Source organism: Sturnira hondurensis, unplaced genomic scaffold (genome assembly GCF_014824575.4).
Source record: "Sturnira hondurensis isolate 20B ecotype Veracruz unplaced genomic scaffold, ASM1482457v3 Scaffold0008196, whole genome shotgun sequence".
Classification (NCBI taxonomy): domain Eukaryota; kingdom Metazoa; phylum Chordata; class Mammalia; order Chiroptera; family Phyllostomidae; genus Sturnira; species Sturnira hondurensis.
The window spans coordinates 20659253-20676457 of NW_028080827.1; the positions used below are offsets into that span (position 1 = coordinate 20659253).

A 17205-nucleotide genomic window follows, 5' to 3' on the forward strand; every position below is an offset into this window, starting at 1 on the left:
TGTAAAATGGGAGCAAGTCTCTTCTGTTACAGGTTGCTCATGTCCCTGAACCTGTATCCCAGGGAATTCACTTTGGCCTCTGAAAGCCCACTGAGTTTCCAAGGGGCCTCCTTCAGGAGCCCTTGGGTGTTGTCAGGCTCCTGCTCCCTGAGTCCTCGAGGGGAGGAGAGGAAACACCCCGCCTTGCTGGGAGCTGAGGCTTCTCTCTCCAGGGGTGAGAACTTCAATGACAAATTGAAAACTTGTGGGGCCCAGCTCTGTGTCATCTCGGCTCCATGAGGCTTCCCGCTCCAAGGGACCAAAGGCTTGGAGAAGCCCTCTGCGGACCCTGCACTGGAGCTTCGGGACATCAAATGCTCTGAAAATCCAACTGACTTAATGATTTCAATGTTCATACATTAGAGTCATGTGGATTAAATTTCTCTGAAAATACACAAGGGCTTAAAACGCAGGGGCAGAGAATACTCAGCCCAAGAGGAATTTGTTTTCTCTTTTCCTTTCTGTGTGCCTGTGAGTGTTGTTATTGTTGCTAAAACCCAGGCCTGTGGAAAACTGTTCAAGATGCCTGAAGCCCTGGTGCACTGTCAGCTTTGCGTAGTTTGAGGTCTGAGCTGGCTGTGCGCTGGACTGAAGGTGAAGAGTTAGTAAAATAAAGCGGCTGCCCCACCAGGTGTGTCCCCCTCTCCTCCATCCATTTACATCAGGGTCTGATGCCCTTGACATTTAAGGAAGCTCACAATCTGGTAAATGGGGACCAGACCCAAGTGGAGCTTATGGTAGGAGAGAGCTGGTGGACCTTCTCTGGGGCAATGCTGGGGCCTGGATATGGGGTCAGAGGCTGAGCAGTGAGGATGTTTCCACTGGCATCCCCTGCCCTCAGTGGAGACGATGAGCCTCAGTGACCCCAGACTCCCTGCTAGAATCTCCTGGGGAGCTTTTAAAAACACACATTCCCTGGCCCCACTGCAGGCCCAGGAAATGCAGAGTGAGGTATGCAAGCTCTGCCTTAAGGACTGAAAGCCAGGTCTGTACCCAGGAGGCAGAAAGAGCCTGGCTTGTGGGGCTGAAGCAACTCTAGCACAAGGTGGGAAGTGACGTGTGCCATTGGAGAGAGGGCTAGGGGAAGGTATGGCTATTTTCGGCAAAGAGAAGGATCCAGCAAGTCTTCATGGAGAAAGTGGCTTACAAAGATGAACATAATATTGGATTATATTTTGTCCTGTATTGTTTTTTAATTATTTCAAGGATATTAGTGTTGTTTCCTCAACTGGTCTGTGAGTTATTTGAAAGTAAAACCATGGCTTACTGAAATCAATATTTTGCAGTCTAGCAAAATTTATTAACAGATGCTTAATGAACAAATATTGGACAAAACAAATTCTATCTTGGAAAAGCCAGTTCCATTTAATATTTAACCCTTTATATGTAAAGAATATGAATGCTGTGTCTCTTATGTGTGGGCCAGTTGAGAGAAGTTCAAATAATTAACTCAGTGTTTCAAAGTGTGTTCTTATGAGCATCTACTAAATGCCAGAGATTATATCCCTGATTTCAGGAAGAAAGACAATGAAACAGGCAATTACTATCCAGTCTGATAAATGTCTTCTCAGAGGAAGTGATATCTAAGTTGATAAGAGAATATGAAAGAGGATTTTTAATTCCAGCCATAAACAGCTATGAAAACAAGACAAATAGATACAACTATTTTCAGGCATGGAACAGCAGTCGGTAAAAAGCTCAATATTTGAGAAAAGACAAGCAAAGGAGCTAAAGCCCCATCATCCAACTCGCTCTATGAGGGCACTTTCCTCATTGACCACAGGGAAATAGAGTTTAAACAGGGAGCAGCAATCTATTCCCAATAAAAATGAGTGTATAAGTATATCCTCAATAAAAATGAGTGTGTATGTCCAACAAAAATACATGTATAAGAATGTTAATTGCAAGTTCCAGTTAAGATGGAGGCATAGGTAGACACATTTCCCCTCCTCACACAACCAAAGGAGTTACAGCTAAATCTCAAAACATATAATATCCAGAATTGTCAGAGAATCAAACTGTATGGAAGTCTGACAACCAGGGAATTAAAGAAGCCACGCTCATCCAGATGGGGGACTTTTGCAGGGAGGGAGTCAAAGCAACTCTACCTAACATACAGAAACAAACACAGGGAGAATGCTAAATTGAGGAGACAAAGAACTATGGCCCAAATGAAAGAACGGAACAAAACCCCAGGAAAAAAAATGAAATGGAGATGGGCAACCTATCAGATGCAGAGTTCAAAACACTGGTGATAAAGATGCTCAGAGAACTCAGTAAGTACAGCAATAACATAAAGGAAGAAAGGAAGGTTACACTAAGCGAAATAAAGAAATATCTACAGGGAACCGACAGTGAAGGGAAGGAGGCTGGGATTCAAATCTACAATTTGGAATACAAGGAAGAAATAAACATTCAACCAAAACAGAAAAAAGAAATTAAAAAAGGAGGAGAGAATAAGAAGATTCTGGGAATCTCCAAACGTGTCAACATCTGAACCACAGGGATGCCAGAAGAAGAGGAAGAGCAAGAAATTGAAAACTTATTTTAAAAAAAGAATGAAAGAAAACTTCCTTAATTTGGCAAAGAAAATAGACATAAAGTCCAGGAAGCACAGAGAATATCAAACAAGTTGGAACCAATGAGGACCACACCAAGTCACATAGTAATTAAAATGCCCAAGGTTAAATGGAAAGAGAGAATCTTAAGAGCAGCAAGAGAAAAGCAGAGAGTTACCTACAAAGAAGTTCCCATAAGACTATGAGCTGATTTCTCAGCAGAAACTTTGCAGACAAGAAGGGACTGGCAAGAAGTATTCAAAGTGATGAAAAAAAGGACTTACAACCAAGATGACTCTGTCCAGCAAAGCGATCATTTAGAATGGAAGGGCAGAAAAAAGAGCTTCCCAGACAAAGTAAAGCTAAAGGAGTTCATCACCACCAAGCCATTAGTACATGAAATGTTAAAGGGACTTATTTAAGAGAGAGAAGATAAAAACTATGAACATTAAAATGGCAATAAAGTCACAACTATAAACTGAACCTAAAAAAAACCAAACAAACCCAAAACAAAAAACCAACAAACTAAGCAAACAACCAGAACAGGAACAGAATCATAGGTATGGAGCTCATTTGGAGGGTTATCAGCTGGGAGGGGGAAGGGGAAGAATGGGGGGAAGGTGCAGGGATTAAAAAGCGTAACTGGTAGGTAAAAAGTAGACAGGAGGTATCAAGAATAGTATAGGAAATGGAGAAGCCAAAGAACTTAGAGGCACCACCCATGAGCATGAACTAAGGGTGGGTGCAATTGCTGGAGGGAAGGAGGGTATCGGATGGAGGGTGGCAAAGGAAAAAAAGTTGGGACAACTGTAATAACATAATCAATAAGATATACTTAAAAAGAATGTTAATTGCCTCTCTATTCAAAATAGCCAAAATCAAAACCATCCAGATGTCCATCAACAGCAGAATGAAGAAGTAAATTGTGGTGCATTGCTACAGTGGATTATTACACACCAGTGCAGAAGCATGAACTAGAATACATTCATCAGTGTGTCAAACCTCAAAGCCATAATGTTGAGTGAAACAGGTCAGGTATAAAGGAGTATCTATGGTGTGATGTCATCTACATAAAGTTCATAAACCGGCAAAAGGAATCGATGGCAACAGGACTCAGAATAATGGTTACCTGGAGCATCACTGGCTGGGCAGGGGACACAGAGGAGCTGAAAATGTCCTATGCCATGTTCTGGGAGGTGACTGCACAGGCATAAACATATGTAGAAGTTTGCTGAGCTGTACTGTATACTTCAGAGGTCTATGCTTATTGTATCTAAGTTACACCTCCATAGAAAGCTATCAAGTAAGACACTCCTTTATAAAAATACGTCTCTCTCTTTCCATCTCTATCTCTGTCTCCATCTCTGTCTCTCTCCATCTCTATCATCTATCATCTATCTTTATCAGAGAGAATCAGCCAGATCCAAATGGTGAGGTGACTTGAGTAGGGAAGGTGGGAGAGGATATCATGGGGGGAGGGAATTGCACGTGCACAGCAGACCTAGAGGACTGGAAAACTAGTGATGAGTGTTGAGCACAGCAAAAAAGGTAGGAGAAATGGAAGAAAAAGAAGTTGGGGAGGGTAGGCAGAGGCTCGATTGGGAAGAGGGCATCGCAGGACATTAACCCCCAGTGTTCTTCATATGGTCCCTGAACTTGGCCAAGGCATCTAAGAAGGCCAGTCCAAGGCCTTGCCCTTTCTATCTCAGGAAGGAAAGAAGGCCTTGTCTTCTGTCTGCTGAAAGCCAGTCGGAGGGAGGAGAACGGCAACTAGCAGTATATGTGGGTGAGGGTCTTACTGGGGTGAGGGAATGTTCTAAATCTGATGGCTGTGATGGCTGCACAACTTGATCAATTTACTTTTAAAAAATCATTGAATCATACACTTAAAATGAGTGAATTTTATGATATGTAAGATATCACCCAATAAAGTTATTTTAGAAATCAGAAGTGAATCCTTCCTTCTTCTTTTTTTTTAAAACAATTTTATTTATTTACTTTTAGAGAGGGGGAAGAAATGGAGAAAGAGAGAGAGAGAAACATCCATGTGAGACAGAAATATCAATTAGTTGCCTCTTGTAGGCGCACCAACCAACAGGGGACTGAACCCACAACCCAGGCCTGTGCCCTGATGGGGAATCAAACCGGACCCACTGAGCCCCCTCGATTGCCCCCTCACCAAAAGGGCCCTGGGGGGTCTCCCTCCACACCACCTGGCCCTCACTTCATGCCACCACTGTCTGTGTTTTAGCTTGTGAGCACATTCAATCCATCCCTGCAGAGATACCCCCAAACAGTTCTCCAGGAAGCCAGGGCCAGAGGCGCTGCCCCACTGGCGAGACACAAGGCCCTGAGAGGGGCTGGGAGGGGGTGACTCTTGGTCTCGGGTGGTTGCTGACTGTGCTGTCACATAACCAGAAGGAGGAGGGTGTTCATTCCCATTTCTCAGGTGAGATGACTGAGGACCTGTGAAGTGGAATGTTCAAGGTTTCACAATCAGGGCAGAGACTCTGCAGCCTCTACTTGCCAGGGCAAGGAGTCAAGCCACTGGAAATGGGGGTGTCTACACGTGAGGACTAGTCTGGCAGCCACTGGGCTCAGGGGCAGGATGGTGAGGCCAGGTGGGGAGGTCAGGGCTGGGTGGGTGCCAGCTCTCACTCACCACTTCTTGCCGCTGATGTCATGCTGCTGCACCGTGTAGCCAAAGAAGGCGTCCCTGGGGCCAGGGATGATGCGTGGCTTCCGGGTGTCCATGTTGAAGGTGTCCGTGAGCCCTGGAGTAGGAAGAGAAGAAGGGACAGTAGAGGAGTCAGGGGGGTGGAAGTCTTGGCCCCAGGAATATGGGGGCCCCACTAGCAGGTCACCTAGCTTGGAGAGTCTGGGAGGATACTTTCCCCTGTCCTTGGGAATCCCCTCTATTAAGGGGTCCCTGCCTGAGAAAGCCCACAGTCTGATGGGAGAGGACCAACCCCTTCCCTTGGGGAGCAAAATCCAACAGGGAGGCATAAGAGTAGGAGAGCCTACTCTCCGGGAGACCCGGCCTGAGTGGAAAGACCAGTCCCTCCCTCAGAACCTTCTCGTCTTCAACAGGGGAGAGAAGGCTCCCTTCCCCCATCACTCCTTTCTCCAGCTCTGCTTCTTCCAGCTTCTGCAGGTCTGCGCTTCCAATTTTTTCCCTCCTTTTCCCTCCTCTCTCTCCTTCTCCTTTCTCTTGTCTTTGCCTGCTAAAGTCAGGGAACTGACTCCCTACCTTCCCATCAAGCCTGTCATCTTAGTGGCTGTGGCCCTGCCCTGCTGGCTGAACTGGTCTGCAAGGCTCTGCCTGGCTTAGCAGGGGTCGCTATTGGCTGAGGCAGCTGAGGCAAAGCAGAGATGGGGTCTGGTAACCCTTTCACCTTGGCCCCAAAGACCTTCCCTTTTTGGTAAAGTCACATGTCAATTTCCACCTGGTGGAAAGCCTTGTTGTTGAGCCAAACGCTTTGCCCCTTTGGCATCCTTGTGCCAAGTTACAAGGAGTAACAACTCACATCTATCTGGCACTTTGGGTGTCTGCCATCATTCACCCTTGCAGGACTCGGGAGAATGAGCAAGCACCATCTGCCTTTGGCAGTGGGTTTAGCCCCAGGGAGGTTGAGAGTCTGGTCCAGGGCCACACCGCAGGTCAGCAGCAGCATCAGGAAGGAGGGCCTGCGACTCCTTCCCTCCACTTTCAGGGCGTGTTTGGTCTCGTTACACATCTAAGTGATATCTTCACCCAGTTGTCAGTACTAACAGGACCACCAAACTAGGGACCCCTGGGGTTTAAGGTGTGGAATCCTACCTCAAGCCAAAACCTCCAGATCAGTGAAAACCAATCAGCAGAATAGAATATTATGATTGTCACACTTTCCATGTACAGGGCCCTTTATAAATTTCAAAGAACATTCACATGTATGTTATCATTTGATCGCCATGACAACCCTGTGATGGAGCAGCAAATGGAAAGCCAAGGGTCAGAGAGGTGAACTGACCTGACCCAGGTCCCTGACCCCAGGCTGCTGGGGAGAAACTGGGAATTGGAGGCTTGGACCTGCAGGCCTCCTACAGTCCTCTCCTGGGCGCTGGCCCCTGGGCTGAGTGTTCAGGGGTGATGCCCTGGGGCACCTACTTGATACAAGTGGCCACCTATTGTACAAGTGGTTTTTGCCAAAAATTTTTTTTTGCCCAGCAAAGGATATAGTGGCCAAAAATTCCATCATCAGTCATAGAATGAATTTCCAGAGGCAAAATAGAAACACCTTCCAGTAGGGCTGTTAGACATGTGTTATTTCCCTCACGCTTGTCAACTGAGGACCAGTGCTGCCTGGAGCAGGGACATAAGAAAAATTCTGAGGTCAAGTCTGGGCTCCGTGGGCAAGGCGAGTGTGATCGACCAGCAGTACCTGAGCAGACGCAGGGGAGGACAGGGCAGCAAGTGCCTGGATAGCTGTCCCCTGTCTTCCTGGCTCCTGATCTGCCACATGAATTTAGTGTCTGGGCCCTCAGTGGGGGTGACAGAGGAAGAGTACCTTAGCGGATTAGTGCCTTGTTTACAAAGCCCAGACCATGAATGGCTAGCAGCAGGCAGCCTTGGGGAAAAAGACCCTGGTCAGATGAGCGAAGTTGGATGGAGGAGCACTAATCCTTGGCCAGTGAGGGCGTGTCACAGGGGAGAGCGACATCAGGGTCAGCTGTGCAAAGCTGGGAAGTGAACAGAGAGGAACTCACTCTCTAAGTCTGTCCCAGGAATGGACACATACACACAGAAACACACTTACACACATGCACAGGCCACACTCAATCCCAGAGTATGGGGCTACACTTTTTCTGGCTCTCTGGCTCCCCCTGGAGGTGTTCCCTGGTCCTCCCCATCCTGCATCTGACCCCAGCAGAGGGAGGTGGCCGTGAACAAGAGGAAGGCTTGCTCTGGCCGTCAGGAAATCCAGACCCAACCACACACTCCCAGGCCTGCAAAGACGGGGCATAAATTGTGTCTCTGGGGCCCTCGCGCTCATAGTACTTCTGGCACAAATATCACCAAAAGGCTCCTTCGAAGGCCCATCAGACCCCAACACTCCTCAGCCGCCCACCCTGCACCCTGTGTTTCCCACCCGCCTCACCTTCGGGGCGAGCTCCTCACCTGCAAGGCCCTGCATGAGCCCACCCCACTCCCTCCACCCCTCAGTCCCTGTCCTCCCCTCCGTTCCTCTGCTCCGGCCACACTGCCCCCAGCCCTCCCTGCAGTGCCTAGACCGCGTCAGATCCGTTCCCTGATCAGCATCCTCGCCCTGGCTGTTCAGTCTTCCCCTGGTTATCCCCCTGTCTCACTCCTTGTAGTCAGGCCACCCTGTCATCCCACCCCGTCACCCCTCCCCATCACCCCTAAACTCTTAGTCTTCATTTCCCCTCACAGTATCATCACAAACACGCTCCATCTCTGTTTACTCTCGTGTGGCAAATAGTCTATGATATTCTGATGTTCTCTAAGCCCCTGAGACACTGCTGTCTCCTCAGTGTGGTACCCTTGGTGCCACACACGTTGGCCGACAGAATTGTTAGAGACCAGGGGCCCGTGTTGGCTGGGATGTATTCCCCTGCCCATGAGTAGGGGAAACAATATTTACTGAACACTGATATGTTCTGGGCACTATTCTGGGTACTTAACCATTAATTATATATGGGTTAGTTAAATCTCACACCAACCCTAGGAAATATTTATTACCGCACTTCTGGGAGGTTAAATAATCTGTCCCAAATCCCTCGGCTGGGAGGAGGTTAGAGCAGGTCCATGATGAAGTAGCTTGTGGCCCTTGGGTGATGTGTAAGCCCTGGGGGATCCGCTTTTCATACAAAGTACCCACTGGGGGAAGGGAGAATGCCTTTCAGAGAGGTCTTTCCTCCCACCTTCTGGTCCCCGCTCCTGTGCTTTTGGGTTTGGTGGGAAGAAGGAAATGAGGCAGAAGGCAGGGGCCTTTCTCTCATTTAGGGCTCTCCCCTCTGCTCCCACCCCAACCTCCTGGGGACAGGATTAGTGAGGTCCGGCCACAAGGAAGAGAACAGAAGCCCTCAGGGCTGGGTCACTAAGTCACAAAGGTCTGGTTTCTTCCCCCAGTTGGCCTTGGCTTCTGACCAAACCGAACCAACCAGAGAATGGATTTACTAAAAGTGATGTCAAGCCTGTTGCCCTGACCTCAGCTCCGGCGAGACCTCTGGTTGCTCCTCAGATGGCGCGTGGCTCTCATGCTTGGGGAATGTATCCTGCTCAGAGGTTTATGGACCCCAAACACCAACAAAATAAAACAAAGTTGTTCTTGACGGGAACCAGCAGGCCGGCTGTGGAGACGCCGGAGCCCGGTCGGGCAGCCTGCCACTTTTCTGCTCTTGATATTGACGACAGAGGGGGAGAAACCACGGTTCCTGGGCCGCTCTCCTGTGGACTGTGGCCAGAGTTACATCAGCAGCTGGCCACTTTCTCAGAATCTTATCGTTGTTTAAAAAGCATCCATGAGACCCAACAAGTCACCAAAGCTACAGCGAGGAGCTTGAGCATCACTGGGGCCCATGGTTCTTAAACGCAGACTAAGGTGGAGGCCACCGCCATGTCACAGGTGGGGCAGTCACAGTCCCAGAGGCTGAGGCACGCAGGCCAACACTGGTCTAGAGCCAGTGTCAACCCCACAGCCCCCCAGGGAGTGCACACTCCAGCTCGAGGAGCATCTGCTGAGAGTCCACTGTGCCCCCCGCCCCACCCACACCTCTGCCAAATAACTAAATAACTTTCCAGGGGTCTTGGGAGAGAGTCCAATGACTCTACATGGCCTCAGGCCCTCTGAGGCCTCCCAGCCTTGTGAGAGTTTTCCTCTGCCTCCCTGTGGTCCAGCTACCAGGGCCCCCTTACCGCTTCCCAGATACACTTTGCTTCCTCCCACCTTAGGGCCTTTGCACGTGGGGTTTCCTCCACCTGAATGGCTCTGATGACCTTCTCGTTGCCTTGAAATCTCAACACAAATATCATAGCTTTTCCTGCTTCCCAAGGAAGTCTTCTTGACCCCTGATAATACCAGATCTCACCCAATGACCTCCTCACCCATCACACCTCACTAACAGGTGACAGGGGACTCTGCCTCTTCTTATCACAGTTAGTAATTATACACCACTCCTGCAATCACTTGATTACTCCCATCTCCCCATCGGGAGGGTGGCTGCGTGAGGGCAGGATGGGGTCTGTTTGCTCATCGCTGGATCCAACACTGAGCCAGGGGCTGGGCCCGAACGCCACTGAGAGACAAGCAGGAAGAGAAGAGCATGGAGACTCTGCCAGCTTGGGGCAATGCCCATGGAAACCAGGAGAGAAAGTGCAACGCTGTAAGCAGAGCACTGAGATCATTGGAGAAGGGAGGGACGACTGCGTGCTGGGGTGCAGGAAGCCGCTGGAGGTATGATCTGGCCTCATGGGCAACGCGTAGGAATTGGAGAGCTGGTCCAGAGGAGGTAGGCAGGAATTCGTAGTGTGAATGTGGGACCAGGGACAGGAGGAAAAACACAGCCTGTTGGGTGGTGGCCTCCGGGATCAGCCAGCTCCTCCCTACCCTCCTCCCAGGCTTGTTGAGGGTGAGGCACCAAGCACTACTCCAGATTTATTTAATCCTCACAACACCTTCTGAGGTAAGTATATTAACATTCTCATTTCACAGATGAGGAAACTGAGGCACAAAGGAGGCAGGTAACTGGCCAAGGTCTCCTGGCTAGGAAGTGGCAGGGCTGACCTCTGGAGCCTCATTGGCCCAGCCCCATGCTGCCTGACACCATGGTCTTCCTCATCCCATGCCCTTCAGCTCCATGGTCTTCAGCACCATGGTCTTCCTCATCCCCTTTAGCTCCCACGTCCTTTGGCCACTTGAGTTCCTCACTGTGGTGGTCCCACCCAGGCTAGTGCTCCTCCCACCCCTTCATCTTAAAAACTCCCCTGGCCTGGGTCCCACACCCACAGACCCTGCTCACTAGAGGACTGCTCAGCCCAGGTCGCCAGAAGGACCAGCCAGAGTCTTGAGGGTCTGGACGGAGCACCAGGTGGCTGACAGCAAGGGGAAGCGACTCTGGGACCCCAGGATTGAAGAGCGCCAGCAGCCGTGGTGGCCGGGCCTCACTCACTCTCCCAGCCCAGCTCTCCGTTGCGGATGCACCTGTGTAAACAAAGCTTGCGTTTTCCTTGGATGGTGGGACCTGAGACTGCAGTGAGGGAGGCTGGAATAGGACCCACACTCTGGTATTATCTCCCTTCTCCCGGTTTGACTTGGGCCCCAAGAATCTTCATATCTAAACGCAAATCTCAGATGGGGGTGAGGGGGAGAAAAGACCCCGACGCTGGCCTAAGCAAAAAGAAATGGTAAAGTGGACCTCCTGGCTGCTGTGGAAGGAAAAAGACAAAACATCCTAAAATGAGACAGAATGAACTTCAGGTGACTGAGCTGTAGCTGCATCACCTGCATTGCTGCCCCTCTGCCTGGGCAGGTTCCACAAAGTGGCAGCTCTGGCTGCCACCAGACATCTCTCCCTTTGCTCTGAGGCCATTGTTTCAAAGACAGGCAGGTTTGGGGGCATTGCTGACCAGGCCCGAGGGTCCTAGCCCAGACCCCTGTGGCAGGCACTAGTGATATATGAAAGAAGAGACAGGGAGGGGCGAGCGTGGTCCGGCCTGATCAGAGCACCTTCTGGCCGGTTGAGGGAAAAGCCTGCACTGGAGAGGAGGTGGTCTCAGCCCAGGGAGCCCTCTGACTCTGGGGAGAGGTGGGACCCTGCCTTTGGGGGCCCGCTGCCCTCATAGGGGACCTCGTAACCATGCTCTCCCCCAGGAATCCCTCAGGAGGGTGGGGTCTGGGCCTTTGGGAGGCACCCTGTGGGGGCAGAAAACATGCAGTCCCTTCCCTGCAGGTGGCTGCTTGGATGGCGGGAAAATCACACTGCATCTCGGGCTGTTCTCTGCCTGCGCCTCCCTCTGCTCGTGGAAGGGTTTAGTAAATACCTGCTAAGTGTCAGGATTGAACCTACACACAGAGCAGAGTGAGTTCCACACATCTTCTCCCCATCTCAGGACTCCGATCAGTGCGAGGACCAGCACTGGGACAGAGTGAAAGGTGTTGAATCCAAGTGGCAAATTCAGCTCTGCCTACGCAAGACTCACAACCCCGTTAAGCATCAGCTATGAGATAGTTACATGTGTTAACTCATCTACTCCCCATGACAGCCCTAGGAGGTAGGTGTTATGATGTTCCCCTTTTTTTCTGAAGTGAGGAAACTGAGGCATAGTTTCTGTAACTTGCCCTGTGTCGCACATCTAGTAGGTGAGAGAGCTGGCTTGTGAAATCAGGGTCCCTTTCCAGATTGCATTGTTAGTCCCAGTTTGTCACTCCTCCATACCCGCACCCTTGCCGTGCGACTTCCTGGTTCCTCTCATTGAAGGGGCAGAGGAGATCCTGCCCCACCCCCGCCCCCACCCAATTACTCGGCTTTGGGCTGGGCCACATGTGGCAGAAATGAAAGTTCTTAGCTGAGGTCTTGGGACACCTCATCTGTTTCCGCATGCTCACCTGCACAGCTGACTTTAATGTGAGAAGTACTGGATTTTGCCATGTATAATGTGCACTTTTTTTGCCCGATTTTTTGAGGGAAAAATAAAGATGTGCATTATACACAGGTGGCATGAATTCTGTATCTATATAGATGTTTTAAAATCTTTTTTATGCTTATGCATTACAAGTGTAACTCTAGAAAGCAATAACAATATCCATGTGCAAAATAATACCCTAGAATACGATCATCGGTTTTGTTTCTAAATGTAAATAAATAAAAGATTGAATTAAAAAATTGAAACAAAAAGCTTTTTCCCTGAAAGTTTAGGACAAAAATGTGGGTGTACGTTCTACACGGCAAAATCCAGCCCTTGCTCAGGCCGGCCCATGGATCCGGGAAAAGGATGAGCCGGGGCCCGTGGAGTAGAGCTGCCCCGGCTGAGGGGCCCTGGCCAAGCCCAGCTGAGGTCAGCCACCCCCCAGACACATGAAACCAGCAGGACCACTCAGCCGAGATTAGCTTGGGTCCACTATGCCCAGCTGCCCGCAGACATGTGAGTTAAATAATTACTGTGTGTCTCTCAGATTTGGGGGGTATACTGTAGCATTATTAGAGCATTTGGTAACTGACACAGTCTAGCCCTTAAATGATGGACAATGGGGAGGAGGAGACACAATTTCACAGAGTGACTGGACAAAGACGAAAGGCAAAGGGCGACTGGAGATCTGTGGGGACTTGTGGTTTCCGGGATAGTAACCCAATCATCATTTGCTTGTCAGGAGCTAATGGGGAAGGCCAACATGAGGCAGGGCGAGGCCTGGACCTCGCCTGTCCCAGGGCAGTGTGGCCCAGCAAGCGGGCCATGACCTCTCCTACTTGAGCCACACACTGAGCCTTACTGCTGAGCTGTCCGGCTTCATCAGGACACAGACTGGCAGACACAGAGTGCAGACAAGCAGGCAGACCCGCCGGCATCGATTCTTGGCTCAGAGCTGCCTCTGTGGAGCAGTGGAGCCTCCTCAGAATGAGGGCCCTCTGGTGCCTCACTGTCTGTCCTCCCGATTACCTGGGGGCATGAGTTCCCTGCACCCCCCTCCATCCCCACCCTAAATGTTAACCACTGGGTCAAAGGAGGTATGTAGCAAATCTGCTCTCAGGGAGGGGTAACTTACTAGGATTTTATTTTTAAGAGCATTCAGGGATCTTAGAGATCAAATGCTCTAGTGGTCTCTAAACTTTGTGTTTCTGCACCGAACCCTGCCTTTTTGGAACAGCATCTACACATGAAAGGCAGACACAAAAAGTTGAGGTTGGGGTTAGGGATAGGGGACAAGGACTAGCTCTACACCCCCAATGGTCCTTAGACACTTCCTGGGAGCACTAAGATGTCCTGCAACATAGTGTTAGAATCACTTGATTGAGATGAAGACCCTTATTATAAGTGAGAGAACTAAGGCTAGGAGAGGGACAGGGATTTGCCCAAGGTCACCGCTTTCTTCACGCCCATTGGACTCCCCACCACTCCTGTGTAACTCTCCTCCACAGCCCTTCAGTTCAATAACTATGTATTTGGGCCTATGATGTTCCAGGTTCCATGGTGGGCAGTGGGGACACGAAGTCCGAGAAGACACAACTTACTGTCTTCGGAATCTACACCCACATGGCATGTGTGGGCCAAGAGGCATGTTTGCAAGCCACCAGAGCCTGAAGTGAGGCTGAGAGAAGATTGCACCAGGGCAAGGCGATCTGGGTTCTAATATCAGCTTTGTCATTAACTTGGCCATGTGTCTGTGGGGAGTCATGATGCTTGTCCAGATGGGGCCTCAGTTTCCTCATCTGTAAAATGAGTTGGTTCAAACTCTCTGGCATCCAGGGCCCAGCCCCAGCCCCCAGCACATGTATGAAAGTTTCTCTTAGGCAAACTCACAACCAGCTTCCAATTTTCAGCATGTGAGCGTCTATCTTGAATTTCTGCAAACAGTTTAGAATTGGAGGCCAAGAATGTGAAGGAACGCAAACTCATCTTAATGTTGGTTGGAACCAAACTCATTTAGGAAGAGACCTCTCTGGGAAGCAATGGTCATATTTTGCATTCCTGAGCCAAGGGGAAGGATTGGAGAAAACTGTCACCCAATGCCCTGCATTACCCAGGCCCAGCTCTCTTCACTTGAACCACGGAGAACTGGCCCCAGGACCCTCCTTCCCTGACTGCGGCTCTAGGCACACCCAGATGCCAGAAGGACTGAGGTTTTGGTGAGGGTCCAGGCAATGTGGGCACCTCCCCAAGAAAGTCCAGCTCTGCCCTGGAGCCGGAACGTGCTGCTAGGACCTCGGCAAGATTTAGAGCACGTGGGCAGGAACTCCACAGTTCCCTTCGGACCACTGTTACTTCAGAAACTGCGGAGACCTCTCTCTCCCTAGAATCTTCTAGGAATGGAAGCTGAGATCCCATCAGTGAGGAGAAATGGCTGGAGGACCATTATCAAGGTCAAAGGCCAGAGGATGGACTCCTGACTTTAGGACAGCTGGTTGTAGGATGCAGAAAAGGGGACACGGGAATGTCATGGCCACTCCCTGAGAGCTAGGACTGCGGTGGCGAGTAGACAAGGCTGGGTGTCCGGAGACCTGGGTTTCCGCTGGCTTCTGCCATCAGGACTGGTGGAACCTTGAACAAGATGGTTTTTCTCTCTGGGTCCCCGTTTCCCCTTTAGAAAACGAGGAAGCTGGACCAGGTGGTCTAAAGACCTTCATAGTTGGGATGTCCTGGGTCTCTGTGCCCTTCTCTTATGGGTTCGCTTCCAAATCCATGTCCCTTGGGAGGCAGGGGGGCAGGCAGATGGTCATTGCCCCTGTGAGTCTCTGTTAGATTGGCTTTCAGGACAGACGCTGTTTCCTCCCACTCCCCCGACACCGGGGTCCAACACAACTGCCCCTCGGCTTCAGGCCACTTCTAAAGGACACGCTCCTGTCTGTCGCCAGCATCCAGCTGAAACAGCCCCCTGCTGGAATTGGGGGCTGTGAGGGTAGGAACTATCAGTCCCGATGCCCCCTGTGCTTTAAGGCAAACTTGACCAAACTTCGGTCTTCTCCGGAGAGAAACAGTCCCTCCTCTTTACTCTTACAAAAGACCACTCTGTTTTCTAGCTCCTTTAATCAACCCATCAGCATCTTACTTCTTTACAAAATGACTACCCTTCTAGATGTCAGTTCGTGTCTCTCTGCTAACTGGTCATTAGCCCACTGCCTTTTCTCTGAAGAAACACCACGGAGTCGCCATCCTGCTTTGTGTTCATCTAGCCACTGAGGTCACCACCAGACCACCATCCTTCCTCTTCCTCCCCTCTGTTGGACAGAACCATGTGTCTGGGTGGACTCCTGTATCCGTGGTTCCCCCGGCCTCGTGCAGGACAGAACACAGCTCACGGGGTGTGTACGCGCACATGCATGGCCAAGCGATCAGCCAGAGTGGACAGGATGGCAGGGGTAACGACGGAAAGGACAGGGTTTCAGGGACAGAGATGCCTTCCATGTGAGGGACCAGCTGTACCCCAGTCTGAACAGAGAAAAGAAGGGAGAAGGATGAGTGTGGGGGCTTCCGTGGAAAGGTGTCACCTTCCCCATGGCACGAGCACACCACTTGTTTCTTCGGAAGTGTCTCAGAGAAGTGATCTCATTTGGGAGCCAGTGCGTTCCCAGCCCACGCCCACCGCTGCCCTGGTGGTAAGCCTCGTTGAGTGCACCAGCAGCTGTTTCGTGGGTGTCTGTTCTCCTCCCCAGGAGGAAAAGCCCTGGGACAATATGAGCACTTAGGTCCTCCTAACGTTAAATATGTGAAGAATCAGCAAGCTTCTTCTGTGTGCGGTGAGGGGCGGATGCCGTCACCAGATGAGCTCTAGTTTCCTCTGAGCTCCGAGACTCGAAGGAGCCCTCACTTGGGCACAGAGGTGTTAAGTGGGAAAGAGCTTTTACAGTCACGATCTCATTAGGGCTTTAGGGGTGGCCTCCGACACGCCATCTGTACAGGAGGAGCACTGCCACTCTCCTCCACGCCTTTGCTCTCAGTTTCCTCTACCTACCTGCCTTCTTGTACTGTCAGCCCCTATTCTGCTCCCATACGTCAGCAGGGCCCATTGCCCCACTCACTGTCAATTAACCACCTTGTCCCCACCCCACCTTATGCCTCTGTGACTGCCCTGTCCTCATCTCAGGTGGAGAGTCCAGGGGACGGGACCCATGCCATGTCCTGCCTGCCTCCCCTTGGTGCCTAGAGTTTCTTACGGTAGGCAGCCAGCAGGCATGGAACAAATACACACACCAATGGGAAGTGGAGGCTTAGGAAGTTTGCCTGCCATGACCAAGGTCCTCTAGTTGGTGGAACACAGTTAGAGCAGGGATCCCCCTCCCCAGTCCTGGGCAGTGAGTGCCTTTCCCAAACCTCCTGGCGGGGCTCAGCTGCCACTCTCAGAGCAAGTGACAGGGGTGGGCCAGGTGCCTCGGTACAGCATGTCATTCAATTCTAACAAGGAATTAGGGGTTTTTATCCCGACTGAAAAGGAGAGGAAACAGAGGCTCCAGGACTTGCTTGCCTGTGGCTCAGGTGCCCGGCTTTGTCCTGTCTGCTTCCAGGCAACACATCCTTCACCCCTTTGCAGCGCCCCCTCCAGGCGGGCTGCATCTGTGTGAGGCAGGCCAGGGCAACTGAGAGCTCTCCTTGGTTGGGTCAGATGAGCCCCTCTACTAAGGCCTGAAGATGACACCCCTTCACCCCCCCTGCTGGACCAGGAATAGCTCTATCTAGCCTCTTTGGGGCCCAAAGGGAGGCTCCCTCACCTAAGACAAGGGGGGTCTGTCCCTCCCCATCTCTGTCCTGCCTGCACAGAGCTGGGACATAGCAGGCTTTCTACAATGTTGGCTGAACAAACAAATGAATGAATGAACGGGCATGGGTGAGCTCACTGAATTAACTAGCTATCCCTCCAGGAAGGACCTAAGCAGATGGATCACAGGGCAGCCTTCCCTC

At 50.8% G+C, this 17205-nt stretch overlaps 1 protein-coding gene across 1 annotated transcript in view; it reads right to left on the bottom strand.

Annotated features, from left to right (window-relative positions):
- ITGA11 (integrin subunit alpha 11) overlaps window positions 1-17205 on the bottom strand; it is a 115854-nt gene that overhangs the window by 81352 nt on the left and 17297 nt on the right. Inside the window, exon 2 of the mRNA XM_037054224.1 lies at window positions 5260-5371. Within this exon, the coding sequence (XP_036910119.1) occupies window positions 5260-5371 (112 nt within the window). The remainder of the gene's footprint in view (window positions 1-5259; window positions 5372-17205) is intronic.